Genomic DNA, 24,589 nt, shown 5'->3' with positions numbered 1-24,589 from the left:
CGACCTGTGACCTCACGTAGCGCCGGCGCGGGTGGTTGCCGGAGTAACGGCGGTGCGTCCCGGTAGCGGCGGTGCGGAGCGGTGCTGTGGCAAGCTCAGCGCCGTCTGTCGCCGCTCCGCGTTGCCGGGTAGCGGAGCGGTGAGTGCCCGGCGCGGCCTGCGGGCTCTCAGGCCCCTCGCACCCCTCCGGCCACCGCGCCTTTCGCTTCGTCCGTGAATGGCGCCCCCTTGCGGCGCGGAGTTCGGGGGCGCGGGCGGCTGTGGGCGGGAGGCGCGGCGCTGAGGGACGCAGTTCGGGCACGGTGGGGACGAGCTGGCGGTTGGACCCGTTGGTCTTAGTGGTCTTTTCCAGCCTTAATGATTCTGCCATTCTGTGACTGCGGCAGGGTCTGCCAGAACCAGCATTGTTTTCCTTCTTTTTGTTGCAGATCCCGAGATGACGGCAATAACCTCTTTGAGGGGACATACAGAAGTGGTGCACTCCAGAAGGACAGAGGCGCACGATGCTTCTGCTTTTGTCGGCCTCTTCACCCATTTCACAGAAGACATTTTTGGAAGGATTGATGTAGCGTACCTTTTGTAAGTAACAGTACTTTTGGGGCTCGTCTTACAGGAAACTTCAAGGAATTCTGTTCTATTTAAGATACCAGAAACCATTATGGGCTTTGATGTGGTGTGGTGTAATGACTGCTTGTGCAGCTCACAAAAAGGGAAAGGAAATCTGTTTTCACCTCTTTTCTGCTTCACACGCGCAAGACTTTGTGCAGGCTTGAATCGCTGCAGTCGGTACAGTGGAGAGGATTTGGCTTCACACAACTTCCTCTTCAGTGAAGTTAGGATGAAATATTCTCGGCTGTTATCAGGTGATACCAGGAGGATCCTGCATCGGCTGTCAGCACCTGGCTCCATCTAATGGATTCCTTTTTGTCCACTGCAGAGTGATAGAACTAGAGGGGCATGGATTAGGGGTTTTAATCACTGTGTGGTCTCAGTTGTTCCATTTTCTTTTCTTATGTAAGTCTAAATCTTTGTCTTTTTTTCCTTAATGGAAGGGAACCTTTCCTACCTGCCAGCTGCCAATAGGTGGATGGAGGCTATTATGTATCTGTGTCCTAGCAGCTTCCATGGCAAAACCTTCAGAGAAGTGGCTGATGGCAGAAGTCTTCTGTTATTGGAATTCACACAGAAAGCGTTGATCATTTCATCTTTCTATGAAGTGATGAATGACAGATAGAGACAAACTGTGTGAAATACCACAAGGTCATGTAGGCTTTTCCAATTATCCAAATACCTCAGATACCAACTATCTGGGGAAAAACAGATGTATGAAGAAAAATATGAAGAAGACAAAACACTTACATACTAAATATGTAGTAATTCAGGATTTGATAAATCATGTGAGCTATTTTAATAAAAGAATAAAATAGATAACTGTTTGGAATTGAAACAATAATGTCAAGGTAAGATGTGGGTAATAAAGTTTGATTGAGCCTGACCCTTGGAGCACTTTTAAGGATGGTGACATTCTAACAAGCTGAGTTATAATCGGTAGTGTTACTCGTTGTAGCTGAGTACATGCACATGTAGGGTTTGAGTCTGGAAAACTGAGAGAGAAAGAGAGATGACTGAAGCTCTTCAGTAATATTTCTAGTGATTTTTCCTTTTTCTATTTCCAAACAATAATTTACTGGGGAGGGAAGGGAGATGAAAACTTGAAGAGAAGAAGGAAATGATACCAAACTTGCTTTATAATGAGTTCCCTTTGCAAAAATGCCAGTGATGTGAAGGCACAAACCACAAACATTTGTAAGCACTTTGAGGAAAAACTGAAGAATTTTGTTAATTGCATATATATTTCAAGAGCTGAGACATGCTTGTCTTTGCTTGTCTTCGCTTGTCTTTGAAGAAGTTGTTCACATACACATGTATGAAAAACAAAACAACAGAACAAACGAAAACACCTCTCACTTTTGTTAAATAATTAAATTTACAAAACCTGATTGTTAAGTGTAAATCTGCCATGTGCTTTCTTCAAGTTCTGCAAAATTAAATTGTTTTCACAGAGAAAAATCAACTTTTGCTCTGACACTCTGCAATGAGAAGAATGAGGCTATAGCCCACGCCATCTTTCTCGACTATCCAAATTGGAATATCACTGATCAGTCCGACTGGGAATCATTCTTAAATAAAAACTATGTTAACAACAAATGCACTGTAAGTAAATTGTATTATTTTAGTTGATTTTTTTTTTCAGTGAAAGCTCGTGTATAAGAAAATATACATAGGCATCTAAAATCTCTTTCTGGTGGAGTTGATGCATTCAGGCCGAGGAAGATGATGGTCAGGTTCCTTAGTAAACCATCAGGAAGTTCACGAGTACTGTGCTTTTGCCATTGCAGTGACATAAGATAACCTGGCAGAAGCCATTAGAGAATGCAAGTTCTTTGCCAGACATGAGCAAAACATCTCTAATGTACTGCACAGTCAATGAGCTATTGTTATTGTTACCAGTTTTCATTCGAAAAACCTACCCAGCTCTGGTGCTCTAGCAGAGCAATTATGCAGGAGGTGGAGGCCTTGCTGTGATGTCTGTGACATTCCCTTCCTTGTAAGGGAAATGAATTTCTCATTTCTTACCTTTTGGAATCAAATTGTGCTGTTTTACAAGATGGAATCCAAATTTAATGGATTCAGAGAGAATAAGGGATGGGGAGCACACCACCCTTTGAAGGATGGTTAATTACACTGAGTACAGGACCATCCTGACATGGGAGGCTTGATTGTGGAGTGACCTTGTTTAGTGTTGGTGTGGAGATGGCTGCACTCTGTTCTATCTGGTGCCAGTTTTCACACGGGCTCCTCGGTCAAGTTTGTGGATTACCCTTAGTGCAACTAGAAATAGGCACTTAGAAGTTCTGCATTTGAATGCTGTCCATCATTCAGCCCACCTAGGAACTGTATCATCCTGTGATTGCTGAGAAAAGGTAGGAAATGTTGACTATAAACATTCAAAAGCTAGCAGACAGTATTGGCAGTACTGAAATCGTCTTCAGACAGTTCATCAGTTTTCCAGCCTTCTGGGCATTATTAAGCAATGGCTTGCAGGAAAAACTGACAAATACAGTGATTATATTTAAAACTGCTGCATTTGCTGTTAAAAGAAACAATTATTACAGCTTATATAGGACTAAAGGGAGAAAAACCAATTTTCTTGTAATCTATTTTCTTTGTCATTTGAACAGTACTTTGTGTACAGGCATATTGCAGACACAACCACTTCATTCACTGCACAGCTGCCCCTGTTGTGTTACACTGTGCTGCTGGCTCTGCACGCCCTTCCTCAGGCTGCCTACTTGACAATATCTCTTGTAGGAAAGCTGCAGCTGACTTCAGAATGCAGAGGTGTACAATGAGAAAAGGAAACAAACCAAAAAAAAAGCTTTGGCATGTTACTGCTTATAAACAGAAGTGGGAGATGCTTCAGAATACTGATGAGGAGCAGAACAACCCTTATTTTTCTAGAATACAGATTTTCTAAAGTCTATGTAGAAGATTCAGTGGATATTTTGTGCTTCAGCACTGGCAAAACAATTGTATGTGTTCTGATGAGATTCCCTTTCTGCAATGTGTTTTGCAGGCTAACTGGCAAATAGGAAAAAGGCATCTTTTAGTCACCTCTGTTTCTGCCTGCATATTCAAATGTGTCTAACAATGCACTCAAAAGGTTTTGTAATTCTCCCACATTTTGTAAGGGAAAAACAATTTTAGGTGTAAGGTCTTTCTTTCTTTCTTTAAACCTGGCAAGAAACAAAAGAATGTCTTTATTAAGTAAGCATTAAGATTTAGTTGTTGATTGCCCTGGTTAATGAAAAATGTTATTAGTTGACACACACACACACACAAAAAGAGATAAAATTTTAATAAAGATGTATCTAAAGCATACTCTAACAGTAAGCTTGAGCATGAATCAGATTTTAAAATTTTGCATAAGGAAAAATTATAATATTAAAACCATCTTTTATTTGTAGAGCACATGCTTTGAAGGCAATGAATTACTCCTACACGCATTTTGAGGGCAGATCAGAGATATTGGAAATGTACATATTAACCCCAGGATAGAGAATAAATATGAAATGCATGGTGTTTAGGTTCTCATTCTTCATGTTGTAGCCTTTGAACACTCTGTTCATGCATCTCTTTGTGGCAAAAGAGGAATACGCAGCTGGATGTTCCCAAGAAATCATCAGGTGAGTTAATATATAACTTTCTGTAGTGAAGCATGTGCAATCTGCTCCCATTGTTTGCTATTGGTACTGCAGTTGCAAGGCAGATGGAATTTATGTATTTTTTTCTTTCCTAAATTTCCACTCTAAACTTCTATGACTGAGCATGAAGCTTCAAAAGCTATGGATGTTTCTGGAGTATGGTTGTTCCCAGATCATCTTTAGCTCATTTGCTAGCTACAGATTATGCAGTGAATTTACAAACTATTTGGTTCAAACAGCACAATATATATAATGTGTTAGCTCAGTACTCAGTGATTGCTTAGGTTATTTGGTATAGCTTAGAACCGACTTACATAAATGGAATGGTACACTATGGTGAAACTGATATAAAAAGGAGGATATTTGAAATCTAAAGATTGGGAAATAGAGAAATAGGGTAGAAAGAAACAGTAAAAATGCCCAGGTGATTTTCTTGTCATATTATTTGTGTTAAATGAAATGCTTTAATTTTTGAGCCATGTGGGCTCATGAGGGGAAGATTAGAGCCACTGGAGAATAAATGTCATGTGTTAAAAGACTAGCTGATGAGTTGATGAAGTTATGACAGACTGAATACAGTTATGTTATTTGTCCAGGAGAACTTTTATTGCAATACCAGAACTGCAGTTTATACTTCTCTTCATACCAGCTGATGAGAATTTAGGTAAGAATTTAATACTATTTTAGACTTAAAATAATGACAACTAATTACCACTACTATGCTGTGTTGGTGGACTGTGGTGTTGGGCTTTTTTTATTTTTTAATATATATTGCAAGCAGTTACTATTTTCTAAACATGCAGAAGCCATAACCTTAAAGTATCCTCTAATGGACCTTCCTTGTAAAAGTGGTTTATGTAGTAGCATATTTCATTCAGCAGTCTATCCATTTCCTGCAGTCTTTAATTTTGCCAGAAATGGATGGGGCTTCAAAATGATCTTAGAAATAAAATCCCACAAGTTCAGTGATACTTACAGATGAATGGAGTCAAGAGATTGAGATCAGTGCTTGTTCTGTAGCAGGCAGCTACTGATATTTACCACTTGGTGCATGCAGGCAATGACTAACAAGCCATGTGTATATGTATTCATATACATATATATGAATGAATGAGCTACGTTTGTCTGTCAGGTGTCATACCTATATGTCTGACCCAGTCACATCAGGTACTTTCTCTCACTTAGCTGAGTCCAACAAGAGGAGAGGATTCATTGGTAAGGGACAGAAGGCATGCTGGAGGTGTGGAAGGAAGCCAGGATTCTTTTAGAGCAGTGGTACAAAAGATGGAAAGATGCACACTGTACTCAGCATCTGAGAGCAGCATCTGACTTGGAATTTCAGTCCTGAATTCAGACTAACTGTTAAGCTAAGCACCTACTTAATGGTTGGCTCTCACCTCTGTCTACTACAGGATACTGAAGAAATAGACATTGGTTATGTAGAGGAACTAGGAGAACTGGCAGAATAATCCTCAAATTAATCCCGTAACAATTATTTAACATGCTTATGCTACTGACATTACTGTTTCACTACTTACAAGATTGAGAGCATTACTATTTAAGTTCAAAAATTCATTTTCCTCTAATAACTCTCCTGATAATTAAAAAGTTTAAATAATGAAACTTCATTATTGCTCCTAATGGATTTTTGTCATTCACAGAGCCAGGCTTGGATGGTGTCTTTGAAAAGATGATGACTGCTCCAGGTTCAACAGTGGGTAAAACCTTTACTTTGCTTGTATGTCCCAGACATCCGTATCACCCGCAGCTGCACGTTCGCAAAGCAAGGTAATGCAGTTTTCTCACGTCTACTTTTTTGTCTGAATTAATTACAAAAATTCCTATTTTGATCTACAGCATCAGTTCAATGGCCATGATTTTGCTTGAAAGCCTTACTAAGTAGTTGTATTCTGATCATGATGTTTTTTCCTTCTTCCTCATGAGATCATTTGTATTTTTTTCATAAATTAGGTTTCTCGATATAATAGAAATCAAATTAATACTTTTTTGGTCAGAAACGTTTGTTCTGTGAATATTTGCTTTACTGCCTTGCATAGAATTTCAGGTCTTTTCAACAGATTCAAACTATTTCGTTGTTGTATGATGTGGAGCAAAGACTGAGGAGGAGAGTTTATCATATAAAGGAATTAAAAAGAAAGACTCCCTGGTTCCACTAGTCTTTCAGACACAGATATTCTCCTTTTGCTTTCATACAGTTTTTCTGTATAGGCACTTCATACATTTGCTGTCACTGTGTTTCAGGGGAGCTTGCCTCATCAGTGTTGTTGAGAGAGTTTAAGAAAATAATAGGATAATTTATTATTTTTTTTAATTTCCACAGTGTTATGTATTTCAATACTTGCAGCTTGGAGCAATGAGTTGGGTTTTTTTGTTGTTGTTGTTTTTGTTTTTCTTTCTTTTATGATATGCTTGCGCATATCACACATCAACAGCTTTGCTGTTGTTTTGGGATTCAAGCCATAAAGGTCTTTAAAAATTGGAGAAGAAAAAACTAGTCAATCTGCTCTACTGTCAGCAGGTACAACAGGCACAGCTGCAAGTTTCTCTAGCTGAATGCCTATTGATGTCTACCTGTATGTTGACCTTACCACTGTGTTTTTTCCTGCCATTTGAATTCTGCTGTTTATGCCAAATGACAACTTTCTGGGCTTGTGCCAGCACTGAGTACAGTAAATGAGAAATGCAGATTCAGCCCCAGTTAGGGCATTTTTCTGCATGTATTGCTGGATTATATATGCTGTCAGTGCTGTGTACCTTCTTCTTTGTACTGTGGTCAAAATATAACTAGTATCTTTCACATTTTGATTCACTTGTTTTCCTCTTCATGTTGCCAAGAACACATGCAGGGTAATGTTTAATGAGGTAATAATTTTGATTTTGATTCTTTCTGGAGTTGTTTCTCTTTGTTTTAGTAAGTGCTGCTTTTTGCTTGTGTAGCAGTACCATGATTTAAGAAGTGCTTCTGGTCCTTGTAATAGCAATTGAAATTTAGGGACAAGCATGTCCCTGGGAGGCTATATCATATAATGTGTGGTCCATACTGACCAGTGGTAATGGAAGGTAATGCCTCATTAGGAACCTCTGTCTGCTTGGTAAATCTACACCTATTTGTGGATTAGTTCACGCTAACATCTTGGACTGGATGCTAATAGATCTCACAGAGAGGTGTTTTACACATCTATGATTTTACCAGATAGGCCTGAAACAGTGCTCTGTATCCTACAGTTTTATTTTATTCAGTGTTTGCAATATCCAGTATCTTGGCTTTTGAACATTTTAAGGTAAAGGATAGAGACTCAAAAGCATTTTGCTGTCGGTATGGATATTTCAGTGTCACAAAATCATTTGCATACTAACTTGAACTTTCCAGGCTTTTAAAAAAGTTTTTACCTTGAGATGTCTACCAGTTATCATTATGCAAAGGAAGCCCTGATACGAACACATTATCAGTAGGTGAATTAATTCCCGAGGATTTAAAGTTTTTCCCCACCCCTTGATTCTGACTATTGTGTTTTCCATTTTATTTGTAACATGTTTTTTGGTTTTTTTTATGACCATCAGCTATTGCTAATAGAAAGTATTTTTGCCTTGGCTGGAAGTGGCAAGCAAGCTGTACCAGTGTAACACATAAAGATACCGTCTTCCCTGGGATTTCTGTAGTTGTTTGTGAATAATAAAACTAATTTACTTTTATGAAAAACAAAACCTAGAAAACTAACCAGGAAACAGTTTATTTCTTTTTAATTACACATTACCTAGTTATGTAATATTCATACAAATACAAATGTATGGATAGCACAATTTAACTTACTCAGAGAATCTGTATTTGCAGAAGATGTTCTGCCTTTCCTTTTCCTTTCTATTCACCTTTGTACTTCACTGGCATCCATAGTAACATTCAGTGGAGCCCTGTAGAGATTTATCTATGGAGGTTGTCCACAGCCACCTGCCTAGCAACATGCTCTGAGTCAGCGATGGGAGATTAAGGTAATCTGTGTTCTCTCTTCCCTTTCTTACAGCGAGAGGAAGCTGTAGAATGATACTTTGCTTAACCATTAATTTCCGTGTTATTCTCTGTGTGACCTTCATAATAAAACTGTAGTGTGCCCGAACTCACTCCAGTAAGCTTTTACATTTAAGTTTCTTGCTGATACCTCATCTTTAGATTCTCTTTCTTGTTTTTGTGCTATCCATATAAGAGAGCACAAATTTGCAGCTCTGTGGAATGCCTTTATTGTGCTTGTTCTCTGTCTAGGAATTTCATAGTATTTTTATATTTAAGGAAGTACTGTCGTCTTTTTTCTTATTTTCTTTTTATTTTTTATTTTATTTTTATATTATTATTATTATTTTTTAAGTCTGAGGTGTTGGTGGGGGACTGCAGAAATCACAAATAGTTTTGTTCCTGCAACTCTTAGTATGCTGGGAGATGATGAGGCTTACGCAGAGCCCACTGAATGCCATTGGCTTTGTATAGCAGCCTCCCTGAGTACCACAAGCCTGCAGAATTGTTATCTGCACATGGAGATGACAAGTAAAGGAAAAGTGATGCCTTCTATTTATTTACATGAAAACTACAAATGATACAAAGAGCACAATAGCACAATTTGGTAGAGCACATTCTCAGCTACAAAACACTATTTTTTGATATAGCCACCACCATTAGCTGTGCATTTTTGCCAGCAATGAACAAGAGCCTGTGTGGCATGCTTGTAAATACGTGCACGAGTGGAGGTGACCACTGCTGGGAAGGTTCAGCCTCTGCTGCTGTACTGCCAACATCCACCTCTGATTCTATGGGCCATCATAGTAAAATAGGAGGCATTTCTTTTTGGAGCAGTCCTCTTTATTACGTGGAAATAGTAAAACTCTGATAGTAGAAAACCTTGCTGCTATTTTTCCCTTGAGATATTGCCTGGAAAGAAGAAAAAACTACTATTTAAGTTTGAAATATAAAGAATATGAACTAATAATATTTGTTTCCAATGTTTTAGAGCTTCGTTTTAGTTACAGCTTTTGAATTAATTCTATGGACGAGTGATTTATAGTGTCTTAACAGAGAAAATGAATGAAAAACCATGGGGCTTGAAAGTTTGTTGGCTTGCTATCTGTCTTCAATTTGGAGTGAACAGTCCCAATATTCATCTCCCTTGGTTCCTCAAGCTGGCTTTCTTTATTTGGAAACTGAATGAGAGAATCTGCTGGTTACCCTTTGGAAGGAGAATTAAATTATAAAAACTCCTGGCAGATGGAACAGTGCTACGAGCCGGGGCATCCTAAAGGTCACAAGTTAAGCATTTATTCACCCTGCTAAAAGGGCCGTTAGTAAGGCATATGTAACAGATACTCTTGGCTGGCTGGAACAGCTCCCTTACTGTCCATGCTGCCCCAACAACCCGCTTGGCTGACCTAAGCAGAAAGAGGTCAGTGCAACTGGATCAGGGATGGAGGGGTTCTTATCTCTGGGCAATGGGAGTAAGAAGAGAGCTTTCAGGCAGATGGCCGGAGAATGAAACTGAAGAAAAAATGTCCAAATAAAAGGGGTCACTGGTAGGAAGGTAAGCTTGCTCAGAAGGTCACATTCATTGTGGTGTGTAGGAGCAGCGAGGGCACTCAGACACCACTGCGGGTCTCCATCGGTCTGATGTCAGTCTGTCAGCACTTGGGCACTCGGCCCTTACTGGATCAAAAAGTTTTGGCCCGGTTGGATTCACTTTAAGGCTCCTGTCAAATACCACAAGTGTGAATTAGGATGGGTTTATTCTGTTTTACTGAACTGCTGCCTCTGCAGAGGCGAGGGTTCCAAATACCCGTGCCTAGATTGCAGTACGAGCATGCACAGACGCGAGCAATGGGAGCCTGCAGCAAAATACAACTTTTCCTAAAACCCAGGGAATGGTTAATAATTGTTCCTGATAACGATCTTCAGAAACGTGTTTCTGCAGTATGTGAAGCTTTCAAAGCACAGAGCTGTTTGAAAATATTTTTCTAGCATCATCTTACTTTAGGGAGATGTAGGGAAGGGTATTCCAGCTGGAGAGTGGAGGCGGTGAGGAGTGACGGGTGCGTACAGTGAAGGGTTCGTGACAGCTCCGAGAGCGATGCGTTACTCGTGTGACAGCTCGTTGAGGGCTCACAGCGCTGAGACCCGCGGTGAGCGGCAACACCGAGGGCTTTTGGAAGCGCCGCTGCCCCCGTTAAGGCCTCGATGGAGCTGCGGCACCCGCGCCTGGCGCTCCCGGCTCCGAGCCGCCAGAGGGCAGCCGAGGCCCGGCCGCACGGCCCGGGGCTCACCGAGGTTGTAAACAGGAGGGAGGGCGATTTTTTACACGGTGTGATGGTGGTAGCGCAAGGGGGAATTCGGTTTCAAACTGAAAGAGGAGAGGTTGAGGTTAGATGTCTCTACGCACAGCCTTGGTGCTGCAGGCTCCCACCTATGCAGAAGGCTTCTCACAAGGCAGAAGGATGGAGTAATTGCACTTTGGCCTTTGTATCTTTTTCAGTGATGGAGCATTAACTTGGCCTTACAAAGGCATAATAGCTCGATTTCTGCCAGTTGACCCCCACGTTGCTGTGTGTAATAACAGTAATCTAGTCAATACACAGCACTATTTCTCCCACACAAAAAGGCACTATTTGGTAGGGAAAGAGAAAGGAAGGGAAAGGGAAAGGGAAAAAGAAAGAAAGGGAAAGGGAAAGGAAGGGAAAGGGAAAGGGAAAAAGAAAGAAAGGGAAAGGGAAAGGAAGGGAAAGGGAAAGAGAAAAGAAGGCAAAGGGAAAGAGAAAGGAAGGCAAAGGGAAAGAGAAAGGAAGGCAAAGGGAAAGGAAGGGAAAGGGAAAGGGAAAAAGAAAGAAAGGGAAAGGGAAAGGAAGGGAAAGGGAAAGAGAAAGAAAGGGAAAGGGAAAGGAAGGGAAAGGGAAAGAGAAAAGAAGGCAAAGGGAAAGAGAAAGGAAGGCAAAGGGAAAGAGAAAGGAAGGCAAAGGGAAAGGGAAAAAGAAAGAAAGGGAAAGGGAAAGGAAGGGAAAGGGAAAGGGAAAAAGAAAGAAAGGGAAAGGGAAAGGAAGGGAAAGGGAAAGAGAAAGAAAGGGAAAGGGAAAGGAAGGGAAAGGGAAAGAGAAAAGAAGGCAAAGGGAAAGAGAAAGGAAGGCAAAGGGAAAGAGAAAGGAAGGCAAAGGGAAAGAGAAAGGAAGGCAAAGGGAAAGAGAAAGAAAGGGAAAGGGAAAGAGAAAGAAAGGGGAAAGGAAAGAGAAAGAAAGGGAAAGGCAAAGGGAAAGAGAAAGAAAGGGAAAGGGAAAGAGAAAGAAAGAAAGGGAAAGGGAAAGAGAAAGAAAGGGAAAGGGAAAGAGAAAGAAAGAGAAACGGAGAAAGAAAAAAAGGAAAGGGGAAAAAGAAAGGGAAAGGAAAGGAAAGAGAAAGAAAAAGGGAAAGGGAAAGGATGGGAAAGGGAAAGGAAGGAAAAGGGAAAAGGAAAGGAAAAGGAAAGAAAAGTGAAGATTTTCCAAATTGCATTGGTGTAGCTTTCTGAGATCTCTGCCAGCTCTAACTGATTGAGCTCACTAAATATAATTATTTTAAGTGAGGCCAAAAGCCCACCTCTACTCAGCCTGAGATGCCTTGGGTGAGGTAATTTTGAACAGGGCTACTCTCTTGGTTATTTTTTAGAAATAGACAGGCATCTCCATAGGGCAGTCCAGATCTGAGGTGGGTAGCACTGGCTCTTGAAAGTGCCTCTGCTTCTCCTCTGGTTCTGAGGTTCCAAACATAGTGTTTGTTAGGGGCATGTCCTTAGGTGAAATTATTTCTTCACAGGTTGGTGCTTTGAATCAGATTTTCTTGGTATTTGTCGGTGTGCTGACAGAGGGGAACAGAAGTATCAGGACCTGTTAATAGCAGAGCTATAAGGACATTACGTGATCTCTTTTTCATAGGTTGGAAGATTATGATGATCTCATGCCAATCTGGACTCGTCAGAGTGAGATTCTGAAAGAAACCCATGGTGAATATTTCCTTGCTGATATCACAGCATGTCAAGATGAAGAAAATCAAGCTGTTGTTTGTGAGGTCAGTCTGTCACGTGCTCTAGTTGGATCTAATCATCATGTTAGTGAAGTCATATGTGAGTGACAGCTCATGCTGCAGCTCAGTGAATAAAAAGAACAAGCTCACTTTTGGAAGGTACAATTCACAATCTGCACGCACACAATGCCCTCTGCCACTTTCTTTGTGTATGTCAGTTCTTTAGGAGTGGTATCTACTGTTAAGTAAATGAAGGAGCAGTTCCCAGTAATTGCATGGATTCTTTCCAAGTAATTGAAACAGGCCATTCTGAAAAAAAGCATGTTGCTGTTTTAGATGTTTTGCATTATAGATGACCAATTTTTACTCCTTGCAAAAACTAATATTGCATCTGAGAACTTGTAGCCAGTAATGTTTTCACAGTGGAAAGTTCTGTTTTGGTTTTTTCTTCCATCTCTTGGCTCGGGCAGTCAGATGTTTTGATGAATTGAAGGCAGAAACTCAGGAATTAATTTAAATAACAAATAGAGGTGGTAATAGTTATCACACTGAAAACTCCTCTTAATATTTTCATGAGTTAGTAATTGCATGTGGTATTTTAAGCTGATAGGCAGCATAACCTACTTAATTCCAGAAGTCTGCTTTCTATAGCAAATGATTTTATAAAACCTTAACATGTAATCACTGCCATTGGAAGCCAAATAGGAAACAATAAGCCATTAGTGTAATAGCACATTACAGATGGCTATCTTTATAAATAATACATTTCAATTGTACATTTACAGCTCAATATGATACCAGCAAAAGGTATTTCAGGCCTTCATAGTTTATACTTGCTGCTGCTGCTGCAGATTGGAAAGACACCTCCATGCGAACCAAGATTGATGCCAATTTTCCCTGCAGAGAATGAAGCTGGCAACCTCTTTTTGCACATATGGTAGATGGATTGGTTAATCAGCCTCTGCTGAGCCTTGGGCCTAAAATTACACAGCAGCCAGACAACTGCAGCAACCCAGCTTTTGTTCAGTTACGCAAACAAGGCAAACAAACAATCACTTGTTGTTTGGGAAAAAAATTGAACTCGATTTTTTAATTATTGTTATTTTTATTGGAGTGCTTATGGTGGAATAAAATGGTCGTACAAACCGAACCTGTGAGTTTTCATCACATTCATAAAAGATGGCTTCATTAGGTGTATTAAGGAAAAGATATTTTGATTGTTTTATGGGAAAGTTGAATGTGGTACTAAAAAATGGAATAGCTTCCTACTTTTGGACTGGTCTTAGCTTAAAGCCAAAACCCACCAACATGGTAGTTCTGATTTCCCACAGTCATTTTGTTTCTCAACAAAATATCTTTCTAGAAACTTTCAGTAATACAATCAAATGTAGGGATTGGTGCCATTTCAGCATTGCAAGGTTCATTTTCATACTTGACAGGGTTTACTTTTTCTAAAGGCTGGTTCTTAGATATTTTCAGGACTTGAAAATATTCAGTGCTTTTAATTCCTCTACAGCATACACATGATATATAGTAATAGAACTGTTTATATACTGTACAATTGCTTTCTTTAATTATTTTCATGGGAAAATAAAATATACTTGCCAGTGTAAGCACAATTTTATCTATTGAATAACATTCTGTAACAAGTCAAACACTATGGTTAGCTAAATCCAGATTTTAATTTAGCTGCACTTTAAGTTAAAGAAAAATTATACTCTTTGGAGATTTCTCATTAAAATGTGCTTTACTGAAACAATAGATCATAATTTTGTCCATATAGATAATCCTAATCCCTCTGCAAATCACTGCTTTCTTTTTGGCCTGATCTAAAAGTACCTAGTCATCTTGTGCATGTGTGTGATACTGCTTTTATATTTCAGGATGATGGTGCTGTAGTGGGATTCATGAGCTTATGCTCTCAAGTAGACATTTCCTTGTTACGTGAGTCTTTTGATCTGCGGCTTTTCCATGGACTCTGTAAACCACATCCTGAAGATGTTCTCGAAGTACCAAAGGAGCCAAGCATTCCAGAAGGTATCCATATTCTAAAGTTCTAGGTAGATTCAAGATGCATTTATTTCTAGCTTCTGAACAGCTTTTGGAAAGGTTAGAAGACAATGTAGGTTTATATTAGTAAGAAAAAGCAAATGAATGTATCTGCTTTGGAGATGGGTGGCTGGTGTTTTTTAATTCAGGAGAGCTGGACTGTACACTATTAGCACCTTGGAGGCTGTCACTGAAACAGGTTTGTGGTATGTAGGTTTCAAATTCAGGAAAGCTAAAGAATAGGGTGTATTTCCCATCAGCCATCCCATGGCTGCAGTTGTGCTATTAATTGAAGATTTCATTTTCAAACTTGGTTGTAATTTCTGTCAGCAGCTAAGCAGCTGGTTAACTGTGGCTGTTAGGTTGTTTTGTTGATTTGTCCCCTTTCCCTGTGGTCCCTTTTCTGCTCTCTCTGCTTCTTGTTTGCAGACTTCTAGGTTACAAGATTTTGGGACATCAGGGACTGTTTTTGTTCTGTTTTTGTGTTGGGCACGATATGACAAAGCAGCTATGAGCCACCTTGCTGCAAATAATAAATAACAGTAAAATGAATGTCACCTATTTGTAGAAGAGAAATCATTTATGGCTGTTGTCTTTGTTTTTCAGTGTTTAAGGGCTTTTTGTCCAGAAAGACAACTTTATGCTACCTACTATTAGTAATGGAATTAGAATAAACACCATTAGGTTGTTACTTATCTGCTTGTTTGAACACTAAGCACCAGGCAAAAAATACAACTAGGCAGCTTCAGAGCAGTCACCAGCTGTTACCTTGGAGTTGGCAGCTGTGAGAGAGTATAGTGAAAGAAAAAAGACTGCCTTCCAGGTACACCTATACACTTCCCCCTCCCCCTACCCCACAAAGGTAAGAACCTTGCTAATAAGAGATGAAGAAACCCAGCTATGTAATGTATTGGTTCACACTCCTGGAGCTTCAAGAGTATTATTTCAAAATAGGTGACAGACATATGTAGATGTATAGATAGGGCTGAAGGAAGAAGAAAGATTGTTTATGGGAGTCTGTTCTGAAAAATAGACCTTTCACTCTTTTCCTGCTATAGTGGGCCTGCCTCCCTTGCACTGTTTGGTCAGGAGCAAACTAAGTTTGAAAGAACTTGCCCACCCTGCGAAGTCATGCAAAGTTGGCTCAGGATTAGTTCTTCAGTAAGCTATATAAAAACGTGCTGAAAAGTATGAAATATACTTCACTTTCAAACTGTAAATATCATCTACGTATTTTAAGTATCTGATTGACATGAGTGGAGTTGATTTCACTTTGACTTCTGTCCTACTACTATATCAGCAAGAAGTCTAGACGACTATTTTGACCTAAACTCTCAGTTCAGCAAATTCGCTGATGATCTGGAGGTATTCGTTGGCACACCAGAGGGCTGTGCTGCTTTCCGGGGTGGCTTGAATAGGGTGGAGAAATGAGCTGGAAGGAACCTCATGAAGATCAACAAGCAGAAGTCTTGTACCTGGGTAGTAAAAACTCTGGGAACTAATATTCAAGGGCTGGTCCAAAAGTAATGCCTTCTATTTTATTATATTGGCCCATGACGTCAGAGGCAGATGTTGGTGAGATGGTGGTAGCAGCTGAACCTTTCCATCAATATTCCACTCCATTTTATTGCTGTGCAACAGATGGCAGCAGAGGGGCAGTCTGACAGAGTGGTGTCTGACATGGAAGTGCATGTGAAGCAAAGGTGTGTCACCGAATTCCTTCATGTGGCAAAAATGGCACCATTGATATTCATTGATGCTTGCTGAATGTGTATGGAGACTGAACAGTGGATGTGCACTCAGTGAGCCAGAGGGTGATGCATTTCAGCAATCGTGACAGCAACGTGAAAGATAAGCCAAGTTCCAAATGGCCATGTACAGCTGTCACACCATGAAATGAAGAGCGTCTTGATCAGCTCATCCACGCAAATCAGTGGATTATAACCAGGGAACTGTGTTTGGAGCTGAATATTGGCTTCAGTGCATTAGAAACTAAGGTCACAACATTAAATATTATGAAGTTTGCACTAGGTTAGTCCCACAAATGTTCACACAGGAACAGAAAGAATGCCATATGCAAGTTGGTCAGCACCTACTGAACCAGTAAGAAGCTGAACAAGACAGCTTCCTGGATTGCATCGTTACCAGGAGATGTGATGTCACCACTACAAGCTGGGGCCATGGAGCGGTGACATGTGAATTCCCCACTGAAGAAAAAGATGCGGCCCTCAGTGGGTAAAGGGATCTACTTACTCTCTTTTGGGACAGGAAAGGGGTGATCCTTTGGTATTTCCTTGAACCCGGACAAACTGTAAACTCTGACTGCTACACTGCAATACTGGCTAAGCTGAAGGCTCAGACCTCCAGAGTCAGGTCAGCAAAAAAGACAGCCTTCCTCCTGCAACACAGGAACACCAGGCTTCACACCAGTTTGAAGACCATGGAGCACATTGTCAGTCTTGCCTGGACTGTTCTACCACACCCACCATATTGTTTGGATTCAGTGCCTACTGACTTCTGTCTGGGTTGATGAAAGATGGACTGTGTGGGCAACACTTTCCTAGCAACAGCGCCATCATAGCAGCTGTGGAACAGTGGGTTGCCTCAGCTATTGCAGATTTTTAAGAGCACAGTATGCAAATTCTTGTTCATTGCTGGCAGGAATGCATTGCAAATGGTTGTGGCTATGCTGAAAAATGATGTTCTGTAGCTGAGAAATTTCTCTGTCAAATAGCGCTGTTGTGTTCTTTGTATGTGTTGTTTTCGTGGAAATAAATAGGAGGCATTACTTTCAGAGTGACCTATGCAACTTTGGTGGTTGATGTTCATTTGTGATGTTGTTTACTCCTTAAGAAATATATACATATATTAATGTATTAGCAACCCTCTATTTGGAATGGCAAGTAAGATTTTATCATGGATCCTGTGAAATACCAACCTACAGCATGGGGCCAATTCCTCACTTCTGTCTCCAGAACAGAGTGGCATCAGGAGCTGCTACCACCCTCCTGCCTGCTGAGCAGGCAGCCTGGAGGTGCCACTTGTGTTTGAAGCTCTGTTAGATCTAGAGCCACAAATTTCAAGCTGCTTTTGTTCAGGAGCAGCCTTAGAAAAAGAGATTTATTGGTAGGCTTTTTCAGATCTCTTGTGTGCCAATCACTGAGGGTCTCAAAGGTCTACACCTGAGAAGGAACTTCTCAGCAAAGAACCTGACTGATACCATTCTTAGAGAGAGTGCCAATAGAAATTAATAGTAAAATTGAAGGTGGCTCATAGCAATGTATTGCTCAGGGATATTAATTCTATTATCACTGAATAATGATTAAACTATTGTGGCAGTTCTGTGCATTTAAGAACGTGAACAATTATAAGACTTCCATCTTGGCAGTCCATTGCTAAGTTCACATTTGATTATTTGCATAACATATGCATGATCATATAAATGCTGTTACAACAATTGCACCATTTCTGCAGTCCACTGTATTGGAAATCTGCTGCCAAACTGTCTAGGGAAGCTTCACTGCCTTTATATCATCTTATGTCAATAGGAGATGTAGACTTTCTTTTATTGGATTAATTGTCTGAGAATTTAAAATGCAAGCCACATTCCTTTATAGAGTCATTTTATGTTGCCAAATGAAAACAACAACCAACAAGACCCAACAGGGATATTTTTTCCAAGCTCTTCAGCTTCCAAACAGGGACCACAGGTTGATATTATTTTTTGTTTTCCTTTCAAAACGTAACACGGAATAATAATGAGAGAGTGTACAAAAATCAGCGTTTAACATAATATTGATATGCCACTTACATTTCAGGGTAATTACAGTAATTTGGTTGTTGCTCTATATGGTGTCACGAATTAACAGCTAGAAAACATGATGCCGTGGGAACGATTCAAGGGCTTTTCATCAGGCTTCATGTTGAACTGGCTTCTGAATCCTGCTGACTGTTACCTCTGCTAACAACCCAGCAATCACAGAATTATTTTATTTTTTTTGTTCATTTTCCTTACTTCATTTAGTGCAACTGTATTTAATGCTCTTGACAGTCACTTGTGTATAACATGCATGTAAACAGCAACGTAGCTATATTTGACAGCAGTGGATGGTGGAGCCATAAAGGGATTTCATTTTAATGTAAAGTCAGAAACAACATATCAATATTTACATGACAACAAGAAGCTTGTATTAATTAACTTCTGACACCTGCAAGGCTGTTTATAATGAGAAGTGTAGCTGGGTTAATCAAGATGACATTTGATCATTTCTGTGCAGTCTCACATCTGTGCTACCCCTGGAGAAACCTTGATTTCTAACCCCTGTGTTTCTTCTTGCCCTGCAAATTGTGTCTGCATTCTTTTCTCCTAACAGACAAATAGATTTTCAGATAGCAGATTTTTAAAAAGACTTGGAGCTTAATCATTTTAAACCTTTGAATTTAAACCTCATTACCGTATGAAGAAAAAATACTTAGGACAATGAATACAGCTCAGATGGATTTCCCATGGTAAAGCTCAGAGAGCAGAGAGAAGAATTTTGTTGTGCTCTGACTTCTGATGGTTTTTCTCCTTCTCCTGCAGCTCAGAAACTTTGTCTTTCCTGTGTTCCTAACGCTTTCAAATGCAGGGATGTGCTGACCTAATCTGTTTTATACTGCCATGATATCTAAACCTGAAGAGTTTATTAGTTAAAAGTTGTTTTCAGGCTCAATTTTTAAGAGATTGTATCTGTAAAATTGGAGAGGTGACAATTTAAGAAATGGCAAAACTATTGAAGACAGATTTTCAGGGGCTTAGATACAGCAGCTGGCACTTAGCTTTAGTAATTCTGGTGGTTATTTGATGGAATATGTCAGCTTCAGTAGTACTTGAGAGTGTTTCTTTTCCAGGTTGATGATTTGAATAATTTTGGTCCATAAAATTGATTTTAGATGTGGATTTTATGAGAGGAGATCAGGTGATCTTTGGTACTGAACACCCTCACATTCCACCGACTTTAAATCATAGAATACATCACCATGCAGATCTAGGAATTGCTGTCCCAAAAATACTTCAGGTTTGCTGGAGTGGTGGTTGCCTAACAAGTATCAAGATGCTATGAAAGTTAGTGGTCTGCTCTCTAACACTGATGCCAGGTATCCGGAGTGTTCTGTGGAGTACTTAAGTAAGTAAGTTAAGTAATTGAAATACAACATAATGCATCTTCTATGTTCCAAATCGGTTTGTGGTATTTTTGTTGTGGTTTCTTACATTTTAATTATCCACTTTGTATTTGCCTCCAGCCAAGGGGTGGAAAGGCAAAAAATATATTTAGATGTTTATCTGAACTCCCCGACACGTAGATGTTTGCTTTAATTGACTTAAGCGCTTCATCAGAAATGCTGTAAGCATATACACACTTATATTGCATCATATTAGTATATATTGTGGCTGTTCATCATGTCAGTAAATGATTAAAAAACGCTTCATCAAATGGCTACAAGTGATTTCATCCAATCAGCTTAGTTTCCTGTTTTACTCACAAAAATACTATTACCCCAATTGAGATGAAGTAAACTGGAGGGCCGCTATAATGTTACCAAGGAAAGCAGGATGATGATAAAATTATACAATGCTTAGGTTGGAAGGGATCTTAAAGATCACCTATTTCCAACCCCCTGATTGGTGAGGCACGATCTGCTGTTGGTGAAGCCGTGATGATTATCTAAGATCACCTCGTCGTTTCATGTATGCCTTAACATATCTTCCAGGAGGATCTGCTCCGTGATATTCCCAGGCACAAATGTGACACTCAGCCTGTGGTTGCCCTGTAGTTTCTTTCTTGAATCTGGCAGTGATGTTTCCCTTTTTTCAATCACCAGGGACTGTGCCTGACAACCATGACTTTTCAAATATGATTGAGAATGGCTTGGCAACCACATCAGCCAGTTCCTTCAGGTTCCTTCAGATGTATGTTGTCTGACCCCATGGACTTGTATGCATTCAGCCTCATGAGGCAGTTTTGGACTTGCTCTTGGCTCACAGTGGGAGGGATTTTGTTCCCCTGATCCCTGTCTCAAGCTTCAGGGACACAAGAATTGTGGGAAGCCTGACTGCCAGTGAAGACTAAGAACTCGTTGAGTACCTCAGCCTTCTCCATGTCTATTAAATCTTCATTCTCATTTTTCAGAGGGGTACACTTTCCTCTGCCTGTCTTTTCTAACCAGTGTACATGCACCTATAGAATCCCTTCTTATTTTTCGCATCCTTTGCCAAGTTTAGTTCCATCTGTGCCTTGACTTTCCTGATCCCATCTCTGAGAGACCAGACAGCATCCCTACATTCATCTCAGAACACTCATTCCTGCTTCTGCTGCTCTTCTTTCCTTTTTTTCCCTCAATGTAGCCAGCAGATTCTTGCTCAGCCATGCCATTTTACTGTCTCCTCTGCTTCCTTCTTGTGCTGGGGGATGGACAGCTCTTGTGCTCTCAGAAAGGTGTCCTTGAAAAGCTGCCACCTGTGTTCCATTTCTGTGTTCCTAAGGACAGTTTTCCAGGGGATCTCATCCAATAATTCCTTAAACAGCCAAAACTTTGCTCTCCTGTAGTTCAAGGTCATGACTACACTCTTTGCAAAGCCCTTGTTCCTCAAGATCCCAAATTTGACCAGGTCATGGTTGCTACAGCCCAAATTACCTTTGATCTTAACCTCTTTGATGATCTCCTCTGCACTGATGAGCAGCAGGTCAAGTAACTCTTCATCTCTGGTTGGTCTGTCCAGAGCCAGTTATCCTCAGTGGACTCCAGGACTCTGTGATCCACCATGTAGACATAAGACCCGGTTTCTGTTAATTTGATTGTCGATTGCCCATCCTTTCCATGGAGCTCTTTTATTCCTTCTTTATGCTGCTGGCATCTAATAGCCTACCAAGGCTGTGGTCATTGCTACTATGGGCATTCCATGTACAGTTCAATGTAAGCCTGGTTTTTGGCTGAAAAATCATACACACAAAAATTGCAATTGGCAGTTGTCTGGCAAAGTGCTTTGAAGCAGTTACTTCAGCATCCAGGAAAAGCAGCAGAGGAGAGCATTTCTTAGATAAGAGCATTTTTTAGACAAGGCAAAAAATTGGCGAACTGTGAAAGACTGATCAAATGGCAAGCACCTTTTATAAGAAATGAAATAAGGGTTAGAGAGCTAGTTAAAATTAGCAAATGAGAAGGAAATTTAAATCCCTATTTCTTATCCCTATTTGCTCTGTCAGGTAAGGCTTCTGGCTTGCCTGGGTTTTATTCTGATAGGAGAAATAATCTGAGGATTGAACACCGTTGCTTATTCTTATGGTCATCAGAAAACAAGGTAGCAATAGACTTAGTTAAAAAGATACTAGTCAATACAGTAGTAACTTCTATTTTTCCCTTCAGATAGAATCACAATTTATTACACATAATGTAAGAGTTGGGAGTTGCTTCCAAACTCTGTCTTATCTATCTTAAATCCATTTATCTGATTTATCTGATTTTTCCTTGAGATCAGATTGTCTAATGAAGTTTTAGCCAAGTAAATACAGGAGAGTCTGCTTTAAACGTGGTTTATTACAAATAAATAAAATCAGCCTTTCAACAGAAGCAGTCTGGCACACCTACTCATCAGTTATCACTGATTCTGATGGTTCAGCTTGCATTTTTAGACCTGATTTGTTTATTCTTTTACATTAATCAGATGAAGATAAAAGTGATCAAAGAAGTCAGGAAGCAGAAACCATTTCATCTCAAAACTTGGAGGACATTAATGATGAAGATGCAGCTGTGCAGGTAATACACAGCAGTACTGATGATTTTAAAGCTAATTTGAAGCAGCAGTGGAGGCTGTTGGGACAAGCAGTGTTTCCTCTTTCTGGTCCTGCATTGTCCACTGCTGGCACCCACACACAGAGATCAGAATTGCTTTAGCTAGGGTCTGTGTAGAGGTAGTACATATGAGGAGTAAACCAGAGGAGTTTACCCATCTGGTTCCATTTGAACAGTGGGCAATATGAGAATTGGAACAAGTGACACTGAGGGAGAAAAGGGATGGGGCCTGCCCTCACCTGTGTATATGGGGATTCATGGCTTCAAGAGGCCTCTGATGAAGTTGTGAAGAGAGCATTTCTGTAACAGGATGGGAGTCTGCTTACATAGAAAGGTGTTTGAGTATTGAGATTTTGACTTCACGGTGTTGCCAGGCTTCAAATCTCCTACTGACAAAAAGCTATCAAAGCTGTTAAAAGTAGCAGTATGGCTTCAGTTTTCTCCCATAATTTGTGGAACTCACAGGGCCCTTGTTCTGACTGTGTATCTTCTGTTGTTTCTGATGATGAAGCTCAACTTGATAAAAGAGCATTAATATGAAATGTATTGATGCAGTATAGGTCAGTATAGATCAGTATAGATAACATTTTAATTGTCATGTAGTTTTAGTGTGCATCAGAGACATTTATTGCCTCACAAATGAATTCCAACTCTTCATTTATGAATGTTTTGCTCCGCAGCACCAATTTATGGATTTTTAAGTGTTTCAAAAACAGCATGTTAAAAATCCCTCCACAGACTTTTGTCTTTGTCAAAGTGACAGGTGAAATTCTGCTTAGAATGCTATAAAATAGGAATGATGCAAGACCTTAATTTAAAAAAATGAAAATATTTTCTGGAATGTTTTATGTGATTACTTATTCTATTATTGCAGAAAGATGGAGCAATCACTATTTCCCATACTAAACTGCCTTTAGATGATGTCATACACACAGATTTTCATGCCTCAGCAACATCCCTCCTTGAGGTTGAAGAAAAAGATACTTTTCATCCAATATATAAAGGAGCTTCAAATGCTTTCTGTATTCGTCTATTTTGTATTGATGAGAAGTATGAAACTAGGTAAGTATGGATGACTGGTTACTGCTTTTCTAATCTTAGTAACAACTTTTAAAGTAATAGTTTTCAGACAAATCTGAAAGTGACAGCACCTGCTGCAGCTAGGTTAGAGTCTTCTCCCCTTTTATTTTCCCCCCGTTTTTTTCTTTTACTTTCACTGATATCTTACTGAAACTTTCAACCTCCAGCTACAACTTCCTATATCTGATAAGACTGTGAAGGAGAAAGTTAGCAAGTTACTTTTAGTGCAGGAATGATGGTTGAAGATATTAAAGAGCAGTACTGATTCCTAAGGGATACCAATCATCACTGATCTCCATCTGGACGTTGAGCCACTGACCTTCACTCTCTGGGTACAATCTTGCAACCAGTTCCTCATCCATCAAACAGTTCACCCATCAAGTCTACATCTTTCCAATTTGGAAAGAAGAATATTGTGGGGGACCATGTTAATGGCCTTACTGAAGTCCAGCTGGACGACATCAGCAGCTCTTCCCTTGTTTACTGATGCAGTTAAGGCTATTAGGTTGATCAGGCAGGACCTGCCGTTGGTGAAGCCATGCAGGCTTTCTCATATCTCCTCCCTCTCTTCCATGTGTCTTAACATAGCTTCCAGGCAGATCTGCTCCATGATCTTCCTCAGCACAGAGCTGAGGCTGACATGTCTGTAGTTGCCTGTGTCATCCTTCCTACCCTTCATAAAAATAGGTGCAACAATGCCTCATCCTTCCTACTATTCTTAAAAATAGGAGTGACAATGCCTTTTTTTCCAATAACCAGGGACTTCACCTCACTATCATGACTTTTCAAATATCATAGAGAGTAGCTTGGCAACTAAATCAGCCAATTCCCTCAGGACTTTGGGACGCATCTCATGAGGACCCATAGACTTACAGATGTTCACGTTCCTCAGGAGGTTGCAAACCTTACAGTGGGAGGGGCTTATTTCTTCCAACCCATCAGTTCAAGGGGTATGTGAAGAACAGTTGCCAGTGAAGACTGAGGCAAAAATGTTGTTAAGAACCTTAGCTTTCTCCTTGTCCGTTGTTATCAGCTTGCTTATATTACTCACAAGAGGGAGGGTACGCCTTCTTGAACTTTCCTTTTCCTTTTGATGTACCTGTGAAAGCCTTTCTTGATCTTCTTTTCACCCTTTGCCAAGTCCAGGTCTAGTGAGGTCTTGGCCTTCCTGACCCCATCCCTACACAGCCTAGCAGCATCCCTACACTCCTCCCAGGGCACCTATCCCTGCTTCCACTGCCTATATATTTTCTTCTTGCTCTCCTGTTTGACCAGCAGGTCCCAGTTCAACCATGCCAGTCTCTTGCTTTCCTTTCCTGACTTTCTG

General features: G+C 40.2%; 1 protein-coding gene across 1 annotated transcript in view; it reads left to right on the top strand.

Annotated features, from left to right (window-relative positions):
• The first annotated feature begins 37 nt into the window (after positions 1-37).
• CFAP61 (cilia and flagella associated protein 61) overlaps positions 38-24,589 on the top strand; it is a 91,574-nt gene continuing 67,022 nt past the window's right edge. The window contains exons 1-10 of the mRNA XM_046939341.1: positions 38-139; positions 429-579; positions 2,064-2,214; positions 4,171-4,247; positions 4,862-4,929; positions 5,927-6,053; positions 12,216-12,348; positions 14,187-14,340; positions 22,055-22,146; positions 23,057-23,244. Of these exons, the coding sequence (XP_046795297.1) occupies positions 437-579; positions 2,064-2,214; positions 4,171-4,247; positions 4,862-4,929; positions 5,927-6,053; positions 12,216-12,348; positions 14,187-14,340; positions 22,055-22,146; positions 23,057-23,244 (1,133 nt within the window). The 5' untranslated portion in view covers positions 38-139; positions 429-436. The remainder of the gene's footprint in view (positions 140-428; positions 580-2,063; positions 2,215-4,170; positions 4,248-4,861; positions 4,930-5,926; positions 6,054-12,215; positions 12,349-14,186; positions 14,341-22,054; positions 22,147-23,056; positions 23,245-24,589) is intronic.

The sequence above is a fragment of the Gallus gallus genome, chromosome 3 (genome assembly GCF_016699485.2).
Source record: "Gallus gallus isolate bGalGal1 chromosome 3, bGalGal1.mat.broiler.GRCg7b, whole genome shotgun sequence".
Classification (NCBI taxonomy): Eukaryota; Metazoa; Chordata; class Aves; order Galliformes; family Phasianidae; genus Gallus; species Gallus gallus.
This window is presented reverse-complemented; position numbering and strand designations above follow the sequence as displayed.